General features: G+C 44.4%; 1 protein-coding gene across 1 annotated transcript; it reads right to left on the bottom strand.

Moving 5' to 3' along the window:
- Window positions 1-2287: 2287 nt before the first annotated feature.
- LOC138082773 (pregnancy-associated glycoprotein 1-like) lies at window positions 2288-11115 on the bottom strand. Its single transcript, XM_068976077.1, has 9 exons — window positions 11027-11115; window positions 9819-9969; window positions 8726-8843; window positions 8509-8627; window positions 7137-7330; window positions 6098-6214; window positions 4298-4439; window positions 4119-4217; window positions 2288-2431 (listed from the first exon to the last, which is right to left on the bottom strand). The coding sequence occupies exons 1-9, from the start codon at window positions 11077-11079 to the stop codon at window positions 2288-2290; spliced, it is 1137 nt and encodes a 378-aa protein (XP_068832178.1). The 5' UTR covers window positions 11080-11115.
- Window positions 11116-14652: the final 3537 nt, after the last annotated feature.

Here is a 14652-nt window from a genome sequence, read left to right as displayed (position 1 = left end):
ATTTTCATTCCAATCCAAAAGAAAGGCAATTCCAAAGAATGTTCAACCTATCACGCAATTGTGCTCATCTCACTTACTAGCAAGGTAATGCTCAAAATCCTTCAAGGTAAGCTTCAACAGTACGTGAACTGAGAACTTCCAGATGTACAAACTGGTTTGAGGAACCAGAGGTCAAACTGCCAACATCCATTGGATCATAGAGAAAGCAAGGGAATCCCAGAAAATATTTCCATCTGTTTCACTGGTTATGCTAAAGCCTTTCATATAAAGGACCACAACAAACTGTGGAAAATACTTAAGGAAATGGGAGTAACAGGTCAGCTTACCTGTCTCCTGGAAATTCTGTACATATGTCAAAAAGCTGCAGTTAGAATCAGACACTGAACAACTAAAAGATTTAAAACTCGGAAAGAAGCGTGACAAGGTGTACATTCTCACTCTTGTTATTTAACATTTATATAGGATACATCATTCGATATGATGGACTGCATAAATCCCAAGCTGGAATAAAGATTGTTGGGAGAAATATCAATATCCACAGATATGAAGATGACACTGCCCTAATGGCAGAAAGCAAAGAAGAACTAAAGAACCTCTTGATGAGGAGAGGAGACGCAAAAACTGGCTTAAAACTCGACATTCAAAAAACTATTCACAAAAATATGCTCAACATTCATGGCATCCAGTCCCATCACATTATGGCATATAGATGAGGGAACCATAGAGACAGTGGCAGATTTTATTTTCTTGAGCTCCAAAACGACAATGGACCTTGACTGCAGCTTCAAATTAAAAGACACTTGCTTCTTGGAAGGAAGAAAGGCTTTGAAAAACCTGCACAGTGTGTTAAGAAGCCGAGACTCACTTTGCTACAGAGGTCTGTATTGTCAAAGCTATGATATTTCCAGTAATCATATACAGAGGAATGATCTGGGCCATACGAAAGGGTGAATGCCAAAGAATTGAACTCTTGAACTGTGGTGCTTGAGAAGATTCTTGAGAGTCTCTTATAAAGCAAGGAGATCAAACCAGTCAATCTGAAAGGAAACAAACCTCTGATCCCTGCTGTCTTAGCTGAGGAATGTACAGAGGGGTACAGGCGGAAAGAACGGATGCTTCCACTGCAAAGGTGCCTAACCATGGCAGCTCCAAGCAAATAGTTTGTAGCTCTATCCCTGGAGGAAGCTCAGAAAGACTGAAGGCTCTGTGTACCCTGGGTCCCCCGACACATGAATTGCATTCTCCCCAGCAGCATTAGAGGCCAAGGAAGGGGCATTCCGGGCCCTGGAGGAGGGAGATGGCTCAGGGATCCACTGGGGCCACCACTTACCAAGTAAACTGAAAAGGACAGGGCAGGCATATGTGGCAGACAGCTGATGACTGGGGTGTGAGAACAAGAGGGAACCATCTCTGCATGAAGCACCTCACCCAAAAATCCCCTAGAAGACAAGCCCAGTGATAAGTTTGTCTGAGATGGGATGAAGAGAGTCTACTTTATTACCCCTTATAATTCCTCTGAATGAGGAGGTGGTGGAGTTTTTGGGTCATCACAATCTCTTTCATGGCATAGACCATCTGCCAGTAACTATCCTTGGGGCTGCCTCTCCCCAGCTTCAGTCATGTAGTTCTGGAGGAAATTAACAATCATGTGTGCTGCTGAGTCAGGGCCAAAGATCATGTAAAGCCAGTCATAAGACCCCATGTCCCTGCCAGGATGGCTGATATAGGGCTATACATGTGAACTGAAGTGGGTCATTCAGAGAACACCCTTGAATTCTGATGCCTGAAAACTTTTTTTCCTTGCTAGGTAAGCCTTTGAGATTTAAAACTCTAGGGAGGTAGCTTGAACTCCCTCACTAGGTGTAGAAGCCTTAAGGAAAAATGTTGCCAGGCTAAGACCATCAAAGCAGACCGAAGGTAAATAGCGAGGGTGAAAGAGAATTGATGACTTCTGATTTCTTGGGTCCAGTCACTGAGATCTTTGTATTTGCTCTGATTCTTGTATCCTGGATTCCCAGAATCATTTCAATGAGTCTCCCCTTTCCTTGAAGCCAGTTGGAGTAGGGCTCCTCTCAATTTTGATTCAGATTTGGCTCTAGATCCTTCACATCCAGACACAAACAGAGTCAACATTTGTTTCAGCACCATTAAGAGTGAAACTTTATTCTTTACTGAGCATAGGGTATACAGACCACCAAATACAGTTCACCAGCATCCTGGGCAGGACTGCCCTAGTGTGAGTGAGTGTTAGGAGAGGCCTTACTGATTCCTGAAGCACTCCAAGCAATTACACTGCCGGTGCCAGGCCAATCCTGTCATTTCCTCGATCAAAGACCGAGAAATACACCCTCAGAAAGACGTCACCGAGTAACCAGCTCTCTGTAGATCCCCTTTTCTCTTTAAAGGCAGTAAAGCAGTAGCCTCTAGAATCCTGGGGAAGTCAGAGACACACACCAGTCAGCATGAGTCCTTACCGGTGACTCCCCCCAATATCCATACCTAGCAAAATTATTTGTTTTATTTCCCTCTTTTAGTAAGTATCAAGGGGTTTTCTCAGCAGCAGGGTATATGAGAGTCCATCCAAAACCAAAAAGGGCCAAGACGTGAGGTTGCCGTGAGGAAGGGTGTGGTGAGTGAAGGACTGGGAGTGGGGAAACAGAGGAACGAAAAACAACAAAGTCCTATTGTAGAATGTCAGGTATATATTCAATATTCAGAGATAAACCACATGAAAAAGAATAAGAAAAAATATATATTTTATGTGTATACTGAGTCACATTGTTGTTCAGTAGAACTTAATGCAACACTGAAGATTATCCACACTTCAAAATAATTATTTAGAAAAGAACAAATGTGTCCATAGTTCCCCTCATTCCCTGTTTCTTCCTTCTGACTCCTGCTCCTTGTTTACTCTGCAGAGAATGCTGATTCTCCTCCTCAATCCCCACAATCCATACTTTATTAAAAAACTTTGTTTTGTATTGGAGTATAGCTGATTAACAATATTCTGAGTTTCAGGTGGACAGTAGAGGGACTCAACCATGTGTATCCGGGTATCCTGGTCCGAAAGACACCCCTCCCATCCAGGGTGTCATATAACTGAGTGGAGTTCCTTCTGCTACAAAGTACCTCGATGTTGGTTATCCATTTTAAATAGAGCAGTGCCCACAACATGTTCTTGAACACTTAACTCAGAAACTCTGAGAAGCCTCCTTTGGCCCACATTCACCCTCTTTGGCCACTCCAGGCTTGTGTGGGTAACGTACTCTGGTTCCCCATCCCCACTGGTCAGTCCGTAGCCCTCATCAGCCCTAGTAAGTCCCCAGTGCCTTAGTGCAGACCATCTTGAGATGACATTTGCATAGAATCCAGTGCACTTTTGCCTAGAACCAAGCAACCCTCAAAATGGCTCAATGAGTTTGTCATTTTAGAATTCCTGAAATTCCCTCTCTTCCTCAAAGCCTTCTTTGAGTCCATCAGCCTGCTATGAACTCTCGCAGGGAGCTGACAGGAAGCCTCCACCCTGTGCTGGGGCTGAGCAGTCACTGTGCACCCTTTATACACATTATTATCCAACCTCCCGACAGAGAGTTTGGCTATCCCAACTGACAAAGGAGGCACCTGTCCAGAGCAAGGGGAAGATGCAGGCGAGGACTAGGCTGACCATGTAATTTATCATCCAGACCAGAAAAATCTTGAGAAGGGAAGGCAGACTGTTAACTTACGCTGGGACATCACACTGGGACTGTCCTCTGCCATTCTCTTTGTAACATGGCCTATTTCAGGGACTGCTAGAGCTGAATTTCATATTCATGCACCTGAGGGTTCAGATTGAATTGAAGCTCTCTGGGGGCTGAGGACGTTAGTATTCCCCTCTCCCTGACTCCCACTATTCCATATGGTGTGGCCTCTCCACACTTTTTCAGGAAGATCGCTGTCCCACACAGCCTTTTTCTCTCAAGTGATTGGATTTGTGGGAGGCACAGGCCCAGCCAAAGGGCTCAGCAGCATCTGCAATGGTGTGACATGGCCTCCAGAGGGCGCCCTCCTCCCAGGAACAGCCCGAGGGTTCCTGTCAACTCCAGTTTGAGAACCAACCGTCAGTATTTCCCCCTCACCTTGAGGATGTAAGCTTGAGCTGGCACTGGGTAGTTGATGCCATTGATGGTGAAGATAATAGAGGGCAGGGTATTGACCACAGAACATGAAACGTAATGCTGTTAGAGAGAGTGAGAGGTTGAGTATGGTGATCCTTGTGTGTGGAGACTGGGAGTGACCCTGGGGCAAAACCCTTCACCTTGGAACCCCGAAGCTTGGCGCCAATCAGCTTCTGTATTTTATTGACTAGTCTTCCTGGGCCTTGGATAAGTGTTGTCCCAGTGTCCACAAGGGCCGAGCAGCCATCAGAACAAGCAATAACCTCTCTTTTCATGATGATGCTGAGAGACAATGGAAGAAAGAGAGCATCAAGGTCACTCTGAGTTTCCCCAGAGTTGCCCCCTTCCCGACTGCCTCCTAACCAGCCCCTCGTATCTTTCCCTCTTTTCCTCTGCTCTCGACATAATACTTCCCTGACATCCTCAAATGCAGGACTTGAATACACCAGGATCTTTTGTACCTTGACACAAGCTGATCTTCCTTCCTAGAAGACTCCACTCCCCTTTGACTAGCATATTTCTTCTCATCTCCCAGATTCCAGCTTAATTGTATAGTTTTTGGAAAGTCTTTCCCCTGATGGTTATCAGTCTCCTGTCTTGGTCACTCTCTGCAGACCCTTCCTCATGTCTGCTGCTGCTGCTGCTGCTAACTCACTTCAGTCGTGTCCGACTCTGTGTGACCTCACAGAGAGCAGCCCACCAGGCTCTGCCATCCCTGGGATTTTCCAGGCAAAGTACTTTAGTGGGTTGCCATTGCCTTCTCCTTCTCATGTCTAGCATGTACCAAAGTCTCAATTCGCTATGTGGGCGAGTCACTTCATGTACATCTGCTTTCTTAGAGTGAGGGCAAGTTTTATTCTCCTTGCCTCCCTAAAGGGTCTGGCACACAGTGGATGTCCAATGCTTCTCTGTTCAATGAGTGAGTGAATGAAGACTGAGTAAACAATAGGAAACCTCCAGAGAGCTAAATCTGGTGGAGAACAAATAACGGGTTGCACACAGAGTGAAGATGGAGATTCACAGGGGCAGCAATTCTCATAGTAGGGGGATAGAGGGGCTCCCAGAGGGTGTCTCCCAGCACTAGTCCTACAACCAGTTCAGACCCTGAGACCCTGGCCAGGAAATACATGACTAGCGCACACAAACTCCAAAGGATAAGTCAGCTTTTGTCTGACCGTATCACACAGAACCATATCAATTATGCCTCTTGTCCTCAGGTCACTCCTGGATCCCACCTTCCTGATTCTCTGTAATAGCCCCTGTTCCACTGTGTGCCCAAAACTTGGGGTGTCTTTTTTTCAGTTGCTTTCACGTCTTAAGACTGCAGGCAACCTCTCTCCACTGCTGGCTAGCTGCTCCCTAAGAAGACCAGTTTTCCCAATTTTCTCAGGACTGTCCTTGTTTTTAAAATGACATTTATCTGTACTGAGAACTTCCAACATTGGTAGCCCTGGACAGTTGGTCATCTTATCGTAACTCTGTTCAGGCTGGTAAAATTCTCCCTGATCCTCTGTTCACCACACTGTAGAGTCCTCTAACCATGCTCCCCACCTCAAAGGGCAGTGGGTGCAGCCCTCTCCCAGCTGCGCAGACCTCTCTGGACCCTTTTGGGACCCTGGTCAGAGCCTTCCTCAGAAGGCCTGGGCATTATGAACCCATAGGTTGTTTGTGTATCCATGTGCTTGTGTCTTTGTTTGTATGTGTGTTTGTATGTGTCTCTGTGAGTGCTTGTGTGTCTCTGAGTAGCTATGCATACTTTCATATGTATCTGTGTAGGTTTATATGTGTCTCCTTGTATGTTTCCAAGTGTCTGTGTCGTTGTGGGTGGAGTATATGTCTGTGTGACTGTGTGTCTGAGAATGCATTTGTGTATGTCTGCCTGTGTCCATGTACATTAGCGGGAGCATCACTTGGACTGACCCTCAGAGGGAGAGGCTTACCGGTCCATGTGTACACTCCAGTCGCCTGCTCGAATCAATGGTACCCAGTTGAGCTCTCCCTTGTAGTAGCTGTGGTCCACCCCACCAAACATCACCACACTGCCCTCCTGCTTGTCTCTGTAGAGAGAAGTGAGGGTGGGATCCTTAGAGGACAGCAACAACAGCACTGTCTGAGAGTTGTGCTTGTCCACCCATCAAGGCCCTAATAATGTCCCCATGTACATATGCAGAAATAGTGTCTAGGAGAGATAGAGATCCAGACTGAGGTCTGTTACTGTCTCATGAGCCGCACAGAGGAGGTTAGAAGCCGAATCACTTGTCTGAGCTCCACCCACTATGTCTTCTGAAGAAGCCCTGGACCTCCAGCGACCTAAGTGCTCAGACACACTCAGAGGGCATGGTGCTGAAGTATTTGGCTTTCCCCGTGTCCGCCTTGTCATTTTTCAAGAAAATGAAGGCCTGGGAGTTCTAAGGGTATGGGTTCAGGTCACCCAGAGTTGGCTATACTGGCCTGTGACCTCCAATGTCCAAAGGGCCCCACACTCAGAAGGGACCCCACCTCTGCTCTCCCTGTCTTGTAATGCCTAATATTTCTTGAACAAGGCGTCCCACACTTTTGTGTCACACACTTTCATTTCTCACTGGCTCCACAAATTGGGGAGCTGATCCAGGGCTCCCAGTGAAGTGCCAATGAGGAAGGAAAGATATCCACCATCCTTCTCCTTCCTTACTTATGAAATTCATAAGCAAATCGTATTGCTTTTTCCTCCAGCTTGTTTCCTGTTGCCTTCCATTAGCCTCCCTCATAAGTCACCCAGCTACACCAAGTTACTGGTCTTGAGCCCAGGAGTAGGGTTGTGTTCCAAAATTATTTTATATATAAAAGCCAGTGCTAAAGCCAGGTAGGGCTCTGGGGCCATAGTTATCCTTGGTTATATTACTCTCAGGATACTTCTTTTTAAAGTATTCCATAATTCTTGTGCAACTGAAAGCATCTTACAGCTAACTTGGAAAAAGCAATTGTCGATCTCAGACTTACTTGCTCAAGTAGAAGGCAAAAACAGGCTCAGAAATGGCACCTTCATTCTTCAGCTTGTCAAAGATGGGGATGGCCCCTGAGCGGGATAGGTTGGGGTAGTTCAAGCCCAAGACACCATCAAATCTCCAGCGTCCCAACCCGTATTCTGCCACGCTTAGACCGAACGGCTGGTCAGTACTTACAAGGTCCCCAATCTGTAGGAGAGAAGAGTGTCCCCACTTACAGATACGTGAAGTGGGGCTAGGACTGGGCTGGGGTGCATTGCCATTAGATCCTTAGAGAAGAACTGAGGCTGGGCTCTGTCTTTGGTTGCCCACAGATGGTTAGAGCAAGGTGGAAGGGAAACTTGGGTTCCATTTGAGAGAGGCTGTGAATTTTAAAACATCTGCCCCTCTGAAAAACACCACTTGAGTGAGTCAAATTTGCCTTGTGGTTTCTGTACAGGTGGGGTAACCAAGAGTAAGGCCAGGTCCCATTGGTGCCACCTTATGGACAACACAATCGAGAGCAAGATAGCCTTCTCTTTGGCATCATTGGACCTAATTACAGGAACGGACTGAATTCTCTTTAACCACTGTGGATTCTACATCTGTCCAGGAAGACAGAAGCCGAAAACACAGTCTTGCTTGCAGGGTTCTATGAAATTACTGCCTGGGGAATTCATTTTGGGGGATGTACATATATTTCTGTGAGTGTGTATGAGAGAGAAAGAGAGAGAGGGGAACTACTCAAGTATTTTGGGGGAGACACGCCATAGGTTTATTAGACTCTCAAGGGTCCTCTTGAGTGAGAACTCATTTATCATGCTCCTTGAATTCTCAGGCCTCCAGTTTCTGGACACCTGAAGCCCTTGACTGGCCCCAGGGTCCCCAGATCAGTTTTATCCTGTCCCCAAACACCCCACAGCAACTTCAGTCCTGAAAAGTCAGCCTAACTCCACCATTTACCGCATGTGTGCTCCCTTGCTGTCTGGACCTCAGTTTCCTCATATGTCTCATGAGCTAATCAGACTCACTGCTCTGCGGGGTTGTTGCAGAATTAAACCTGTTGTCAGCGGAAATGGCGGGAACAGTCTGTTAATATAAAAGTGGGTGCTTTTTATCCCTTTTCGCTCCCAGCTAAATGAACCTTGAACTGCTCATGGGCATAAAAGCTACAAATCCACACAGCAAGCCACTCTCTGGGTTAGCTGATTTGTTTGCTCATGTGTCACCATGGGCACTGCCACCCCAGAGACATGATCCTGGGAATAAGATGGCCAATATCTATTGGATTTAGGCTAGGAAGTGTCCTGCCTGATGGTCCTGCATCTGTTTCGCAAGCAGTGGTCACCTCATATCCAGTCCTGACTCAGCATTTTTTACACTGTTACCCGAACTGTGTCATGAGCAACAACTCCTTTCATTCTCCCAGATTCATAGGCGATCCTGAAGGTCTTATTGGTAGGCCGGAAGGTAGAAGACTGAAGATGTTTGAACATAATCTTTGTAGCTGCAGATACAAGAGATGAGTGTCATCAGGTGCCAAGGGTGGAAAACAGGTGGCAGGGCAAGTGAAGGATGGTCCAGGTATGGGGTTTCTCTACTCACAACAGGCTGGACTGGTGCAAAAGTCAGAGGGCACCCACAAATCAGATGAGCCTGTGTCAAAGACAACCTGGAATTCCTGAGGGGGTGTTCCAATGGTGATGTTACCCATGTAGACCAACTACAGGGAGAAGGAGGGAGGGGGTTAGTGCAGAACTGGCTACCCTCTATTCCCACACTGATGCCTCCCTCTGGGTGTCACATATCTCTTGAGACCACTTTCTAACCACCGTGCAGCTCACAGACTTTGGTCACAGAGGTCTCTGAATTTGATATATTACTTTCCTGTGCTACATTTTATGCAGGATATTGACTCTATGACCAAGCATTGAAGTGGTATCTCCTGCATGGGAAGCCCAAAGGCATAACCAGTGGGTCTCCAGGACCGCTGGACACTCAGGGAAGTCCTGGTTCCTTCATCTGAGATGCTCTGTAGTCTCTCTTCAAACCAATGCTTAGCACCCCCTTTTCCAGGAGATCCTTCTTGATCAACCCCTGCCACTCTCTATACTCAGACCACATCCAATCAACACCACACAGGTGAGCCTTTCATTTAACATGTATTTACTCTTTGCCTATCTCCCAGTCTGGCATGGGCATTTTTGAAGACAAAATAGCCTTTTTCTAATCTAAAAACAGTAAGCACTGTGTTAGATTCTTATGGCCATACACATAATACAGGTTCAGTAACTCTTTCCTGCTGTCATTCTTGCATCTGTGGAAACTGAATTCCTCTACCTGGGGATTCACAATTGCTTTGCAGTTGGTTTTGCAATTTGATCAGTGATGGTTCACTCTTCAACTGTAACTGAGGTGCTCACTTGGTTCAGAAGGAACAATCACTCTCAAACTAATGACACATGTTTGACACAGAAATGGATATTTACCTGCCACCTGGTATTTGCCAGGTCCAGTCACAAAGACCAACAGTTGAGGATGAGAGTGCCTCTACTCTGGTTGGGGTCCCTGTTTTCCAGTGTCTTGGCCTCCTGCAGGAACCCCACCCCAACATCCCACTTGGCACCTCCAGATGAGCCCCATGCTAAGCTAGAGTACCAGGGGGCGCTGTGGAGCACCATCCTTCCAAAATACTCACATTTCTGATGTTTCTCAGTGGGTGAATAGTTAGATTTGAGCCACGAAAAGAAATCTGGGACAGTCTGTAAGCATGCTTCTTCAGGAAATTGTTCAGCATGTTTTTTCCACTGAGGGTTTTTCTCATGGTTTTCACTCTCCTTAGAGGTATTCTTTCACCGAGCATTTGACAAGAAAACAAACAAGATGCCACAATTAGCTCTCAGTGTTAAGGTATAACTGTCATTGTAATGGCCCTGTGTGTTTTCTAATCATTTTTATGAGCAACATTATTATCAGAATTTTATGCATATACTATGGCAAAGACATATATTTGTATACAGGTTATTTTCTGCAATATTGGGTAAGCCATATGACCATGTGGTGTCTCAGTGTCCCCTTCAGTAAATTGGTGGAATGTAACAATACAAACCCTTCAAATAGAATATCTTGGGGATAAGTGAAGTGATGGATATAAGGAACCTGATAAATAGGAAGTGTCAACAGTAACAGACATTAGCATTGCTGTTGCCATCCCACTCATTCCTTCTCAAAGGACTTCAAGGAAGGAAGACTCTTATTCTCTTTTACAAGGGAGCAATTTGAAATGCAAGAGGTTTCTGAGTTGGCTGTGGTAATACTGCTTGTTAGACATAAGACAGTGTATCTTTCTCCAAATTGAAAGAGAAGAGAGAGTTGAGAGAAGAGTCCAAGATATAGGGAACAAGTAAGGGAAATTCAGAGGCTTGAGAAGGAAGGAAGAGTCAAATGAAAAATTAAAAGCAAACAACACAAAGAGAAATACATTCTCAGTGACTTCCAAAGAGATGGAGAGATAAATGACAGTGATACAGAGATGCAGACATGGGCATATACACACTGAAATAGACAGGGTAAAAAGAGGACATGTTGAAAAAAATGTAGAAAAGTGCTATTCCACAGGGCCACATCAACATCTGCATAGACCGTGCACTGAACAGTAGCAAGGAGTTGTATTTTCAACAGGTCATGACATGACTGGACCCCAAGATCTGTGCAACCCAAATCTATACCAAGATCTTGGAATCCACAGTTCCGATAGCAAGTTACTTAACAATAAGTCAGAGTTGAACTTTAAGACTCTTACCATAATATTCCTTTCCCTTCTAAACCTGATGGTTGGAAGAACAATCAGATGAAAAGAAAAATCCGAGAAAGGAATATAATGTAACATACAGTCTCCATACTTACTTGACTATGCACTCTGAGAAGGCCACCAGCCCGAGGAGCACAAGCCACTTCATGATTCTTTCCCAGCTCCAAGTACTCAGGGAAGTTTGGGTTCTAGCATGTAGTGGTGACCAGGAGCCCCTAGTTATATATGCTCTGACCTACTCTAGTTTTCCCCTTCAGGCCACTAAAAGATCTGAAAAAAATACAAAGGTCTCAATAAAAACTTTACCTTCATCAGTGTCCTTGATGAATGGACTTTGAAGCTTTTCAGAATACAGATAATTGAACTGTAATCTCTTCCTTGAATCTTGGCTGGAAAATCAAACTGATCTACATGGACATCTAAGAAGACAGAAAACCTTGCCTTCTTGGAGAAAAAAACTGCTAACAACATCATGAAAATGGATATTTGGGGCCATGCTTAACAGGTGTGGTTTCATGTCATCTCCCTAGCCACTTCGTGAGATATGCATTGCTGTCTTCTTTGGAGAGGAGATTGCTAGGATATGAGATGTCAAATAGCAAAGTGAAGACGTCAGGGACAGCCCAGGGATATACAACTGGCTTTAGGTAGTGGGTCTAATGGCAAACATCAGGGGCACCTATGATGCCAGGCTACATCAAAGATTTAGGGCAGAGCAGTACTTCAATTGCATGGTTTCTGTATTGGAAGAAATGTCATATGCATCCACAAGATATTTTCTATCATCCAACAACTGTACAAGGAAGAACTGTGTGTTCGGTTCTGGGTTAAAGGCTTCAAAGTCAAAGTTGATCAAGACAAAAGTAGTCTTTATCTTAAGAGAGCTAGAAGTCTAGTTCTCATAAAGTCATGGCCCCAGGAGGCAGGAGATATGATACTAGGACTAGGTGGCATTGTTGGAATCTGGGCAGTACAGGCCTTACCTCTAGGAGCAGCCTTTCCTCCATTTCACCCATTCTGGATGCAGGCCAGTTGGGCATGTTTTGAAGAGAATCGGAATTTTGGATATTTATGTATAATATACTTATTTTAATGTTAGCAACTAATTTTATTTTCCCGAAAAAAAAAAGTGGGAACATAACCTCCACAGCGATGTGCTGGAATCAGCCTTCAGTCTCTGCAGTTTTTTGTTTCTGGCCTAGAATTGGGAGTGCACTGCGGACAGAGAAGAATTGAATTCATGTTGGTTGATTTTTAAAGAGACTCAATGAATAATAAACATGCTGACTCAATGGAAAAGACCCTGATATTAGGAAAGATTGAAGGCAAGAGGAGAAGCAGAAGACAGATGATGAGATGTTTGGATAGCATCACCAAGTCGATGGACATGAGCTTATTGTTCCTCGTATTGTTTCTGTTATTGTGACAGAATCGCATGTATGTTAACAGGTAAAAGCAAGACAATAATTAAAACTAATTTTTTGATGTAAGCCTTTCAGTGGCTAGAAAAAGAGGTTCATACATAACATAAAGAAGTTTAATTCAAACCCTGCCGTCTTAAATCTTGAACTGAAAGCATAAGTTTGTACCAACTAACTGTATACCTTTTTATTTTAATTTTAAGGAAAATGTGTACTTCCACCTCCGACCACTGTAAAGCCTAGAAGCAGTGACAACTTGATGACAGTGACTATTCTGAGGTCTAACGTGTAGCTTCTAAATACATTTCCCATCAGACGATCTTAAAGAGATGGCTGATTTCAGGACTGGGTAAAGAAATGCACAAAATAATCTTTGGAATCGTGAAGGACCAGAAAAGTGGGGGACTTCAAAGACCAGTGGGGACTGGGTAGAATGTTTAGGAATCCAAATGAATAGGCCAAACATCTACCAGTTTGTTCCGCAGGATGATGTTTCTGCTTCTCAACACACTGCATATGTTTCTCATAATTTTCCTGCCAAGAAGTTAATGTCTTCTGATTTCGAGGCTGCAGGCACCATCCACAGTGGTTTTAGAGGCTAAAATAAAGAAATCTGTCAGTGCTTCCACTTCTTCTCCTTCTATTTACCATGAAGGATGGTGCTGGATCCCATGATCTTAGTTTTTTCATACTGAATTTTAAGCTGGGTGAATGTGTCCAAAAGTTAATAGAAAACATCCAATTTGTCAGTGTGATAGACTGCTAGGACACCAACTCACCATTCTGAGCACTGAGAAAGGAAAATAATCATTAATATTTAAGCTACTTTTTTTTTCTATTAAACATAGGTTATGTAACTACAAACAGTTCCAGGAAAACAAGCTAGACTCCCCCTTCTGGGGGTGATGAGAGAGTGATGGGGAGAGGCTATAACACAGATGAAGCCTCACTCACTGGCCTGCAGCTCATCCCCTTCTGTGGAGGTCTGGTTCCTAATAGACCAAGGACTGGTACTGGTCCTGTCCCACTGTGCTGGTACTGTGGACTCATGCTCTAAAACCAATAGTGCAGCATTCTGTAAGACAAACCAACCTGCTTCCTCCTGTTTCTGAACAAACAAATGGCATTAAAATTGGGAGAGGAACATTTATTTAGTCCTAAATGAGAACAACCAAGTACAACATGTGACTACATTCTTTAAATAAACTGTGAAAGGACATCTGCTTTTTGAGCATCAGGGAAATTTACACATGGACTGGATATAAAATGTTCATTTTGGGGGGAACAAAAGAGCATTTTTTTCATATCCTATCATTCTACCACAAATACTCATTATGCACATTTGGTGAAATGTTCATCTTGTCCCTAAAATACTTCAGGGAAAATGAATAAGCATTAAAACAGAGAGAATAAAATGATGGTCTGTCTTGATTTAAAAATAGAAAGCTGCTATGCTATGCTATGGATTGAATTATGTCCACTCTTGACTGCCAGTGTGATGGTATTAGGAAGTAGGGACTTTGGCAGGCACCCTGTTGACATCGGATTTTGATGGTGGTCCCTCATGATGGGATTAGCCTCTCCTTTTTCTCTCTTATTCTCCCTCTTCTTCCTTCCCTTCTACCACCACATGTGAGAGCATAGCAAGAAGAGAAAGACTGATGCAAGTCAAGAATGTCTTCACTGGGAACTCAATTGGCCACCAACTTGATGTTGCATAGTCTCCGGTCTATGAAAACCAGTGGGACTAAGAGGTTAGTTTTGTAGTTATTGATGCCTATTGATGAAATATAGGGTTCATGACACTCTTCTTTCTTATATTTGTTTTGTTTGAAATTGTTTTGCAGTAAGAGGATTATGGAAAGTCCATTTTGAAGGTTCTGTCTTAATGATACCCTGAGGAGCCCAAGAATACAGATTTAGGCAGGTCCCAAATGAATGAGTGGTTGGAGGACCACATGCTCCTTACCCCAACTCATCCCTTATCATCTGAAAACTGTCCCCCACAGCTGTCAACCTTACCACCCCCACCCCCAATCTGCATCTCCATTCCTCTCCTAAACTCAGTCATCTAGGTGGAGATGTTGATAACTCAGGACAGGGTCTGGAAGCAGAAGGAATGTGGACATTTTTAGGAAGAATGAAATGGAAAGACCCGTCTTGATTTTCCCTCCTTTAGTGTGATCTGCAGGTGAGGGACTGGGCCTGTGTAGGGAGGGAGCCACAAGTGAGACTGCCTAGATATCTACAAGTGAAGGGAGGAGGAATTCAGAACCCAGTAACCAGGAGGTGGGCAGCTT

This window comes from Capricornis sumatraensis, chromosome 8 (assembly GCF_032405125.1).
Source record: "Capricornis sumatraensis isolate serow.1 chromosome 8, serow.2, whole genome shotgun sequence".
NCBI classification, from domain to species: Eukaryota; Metazoa; Chordata; class Mammalia; order Artiodactyla; family Bovidae; genus Capricornis; species Capricornis sumatraensis.
The sequence above is the reverse complement of the archived record's forward strand: the minus strand, read 5'-3'. Positions and strand labels throughout refer to the sequence as shown.

What these genes read in the sequence shown, in the direction of transcription:
- LOC138082773 (XM_068976077.1), bottom strand. Translation starts at nt 11,079, where the DNA reads ATGAAGTGGCTTGTGCTCCTCGGGCTGGTGGCCTTCTCAGAGTGCATA. An exon ending in TTGCACCAGTCCAGCCTGTT is followed by an intron (nt 8,628 to 8,725) that starts GTGAGTAGAGAA and finishes TTGTATCTGCAG; the next exon opens with CTACAAAGATTATGTTCAAA. An exon ending in TGGAGTGTACACATGGACCG is followed by an intron (nt 4,440 to 6,097) that starts GTAAGCCTCTCC and finishes ATTGTCTCTCAG; the next exon opens with CATCATCATGAAAAGAGAGG.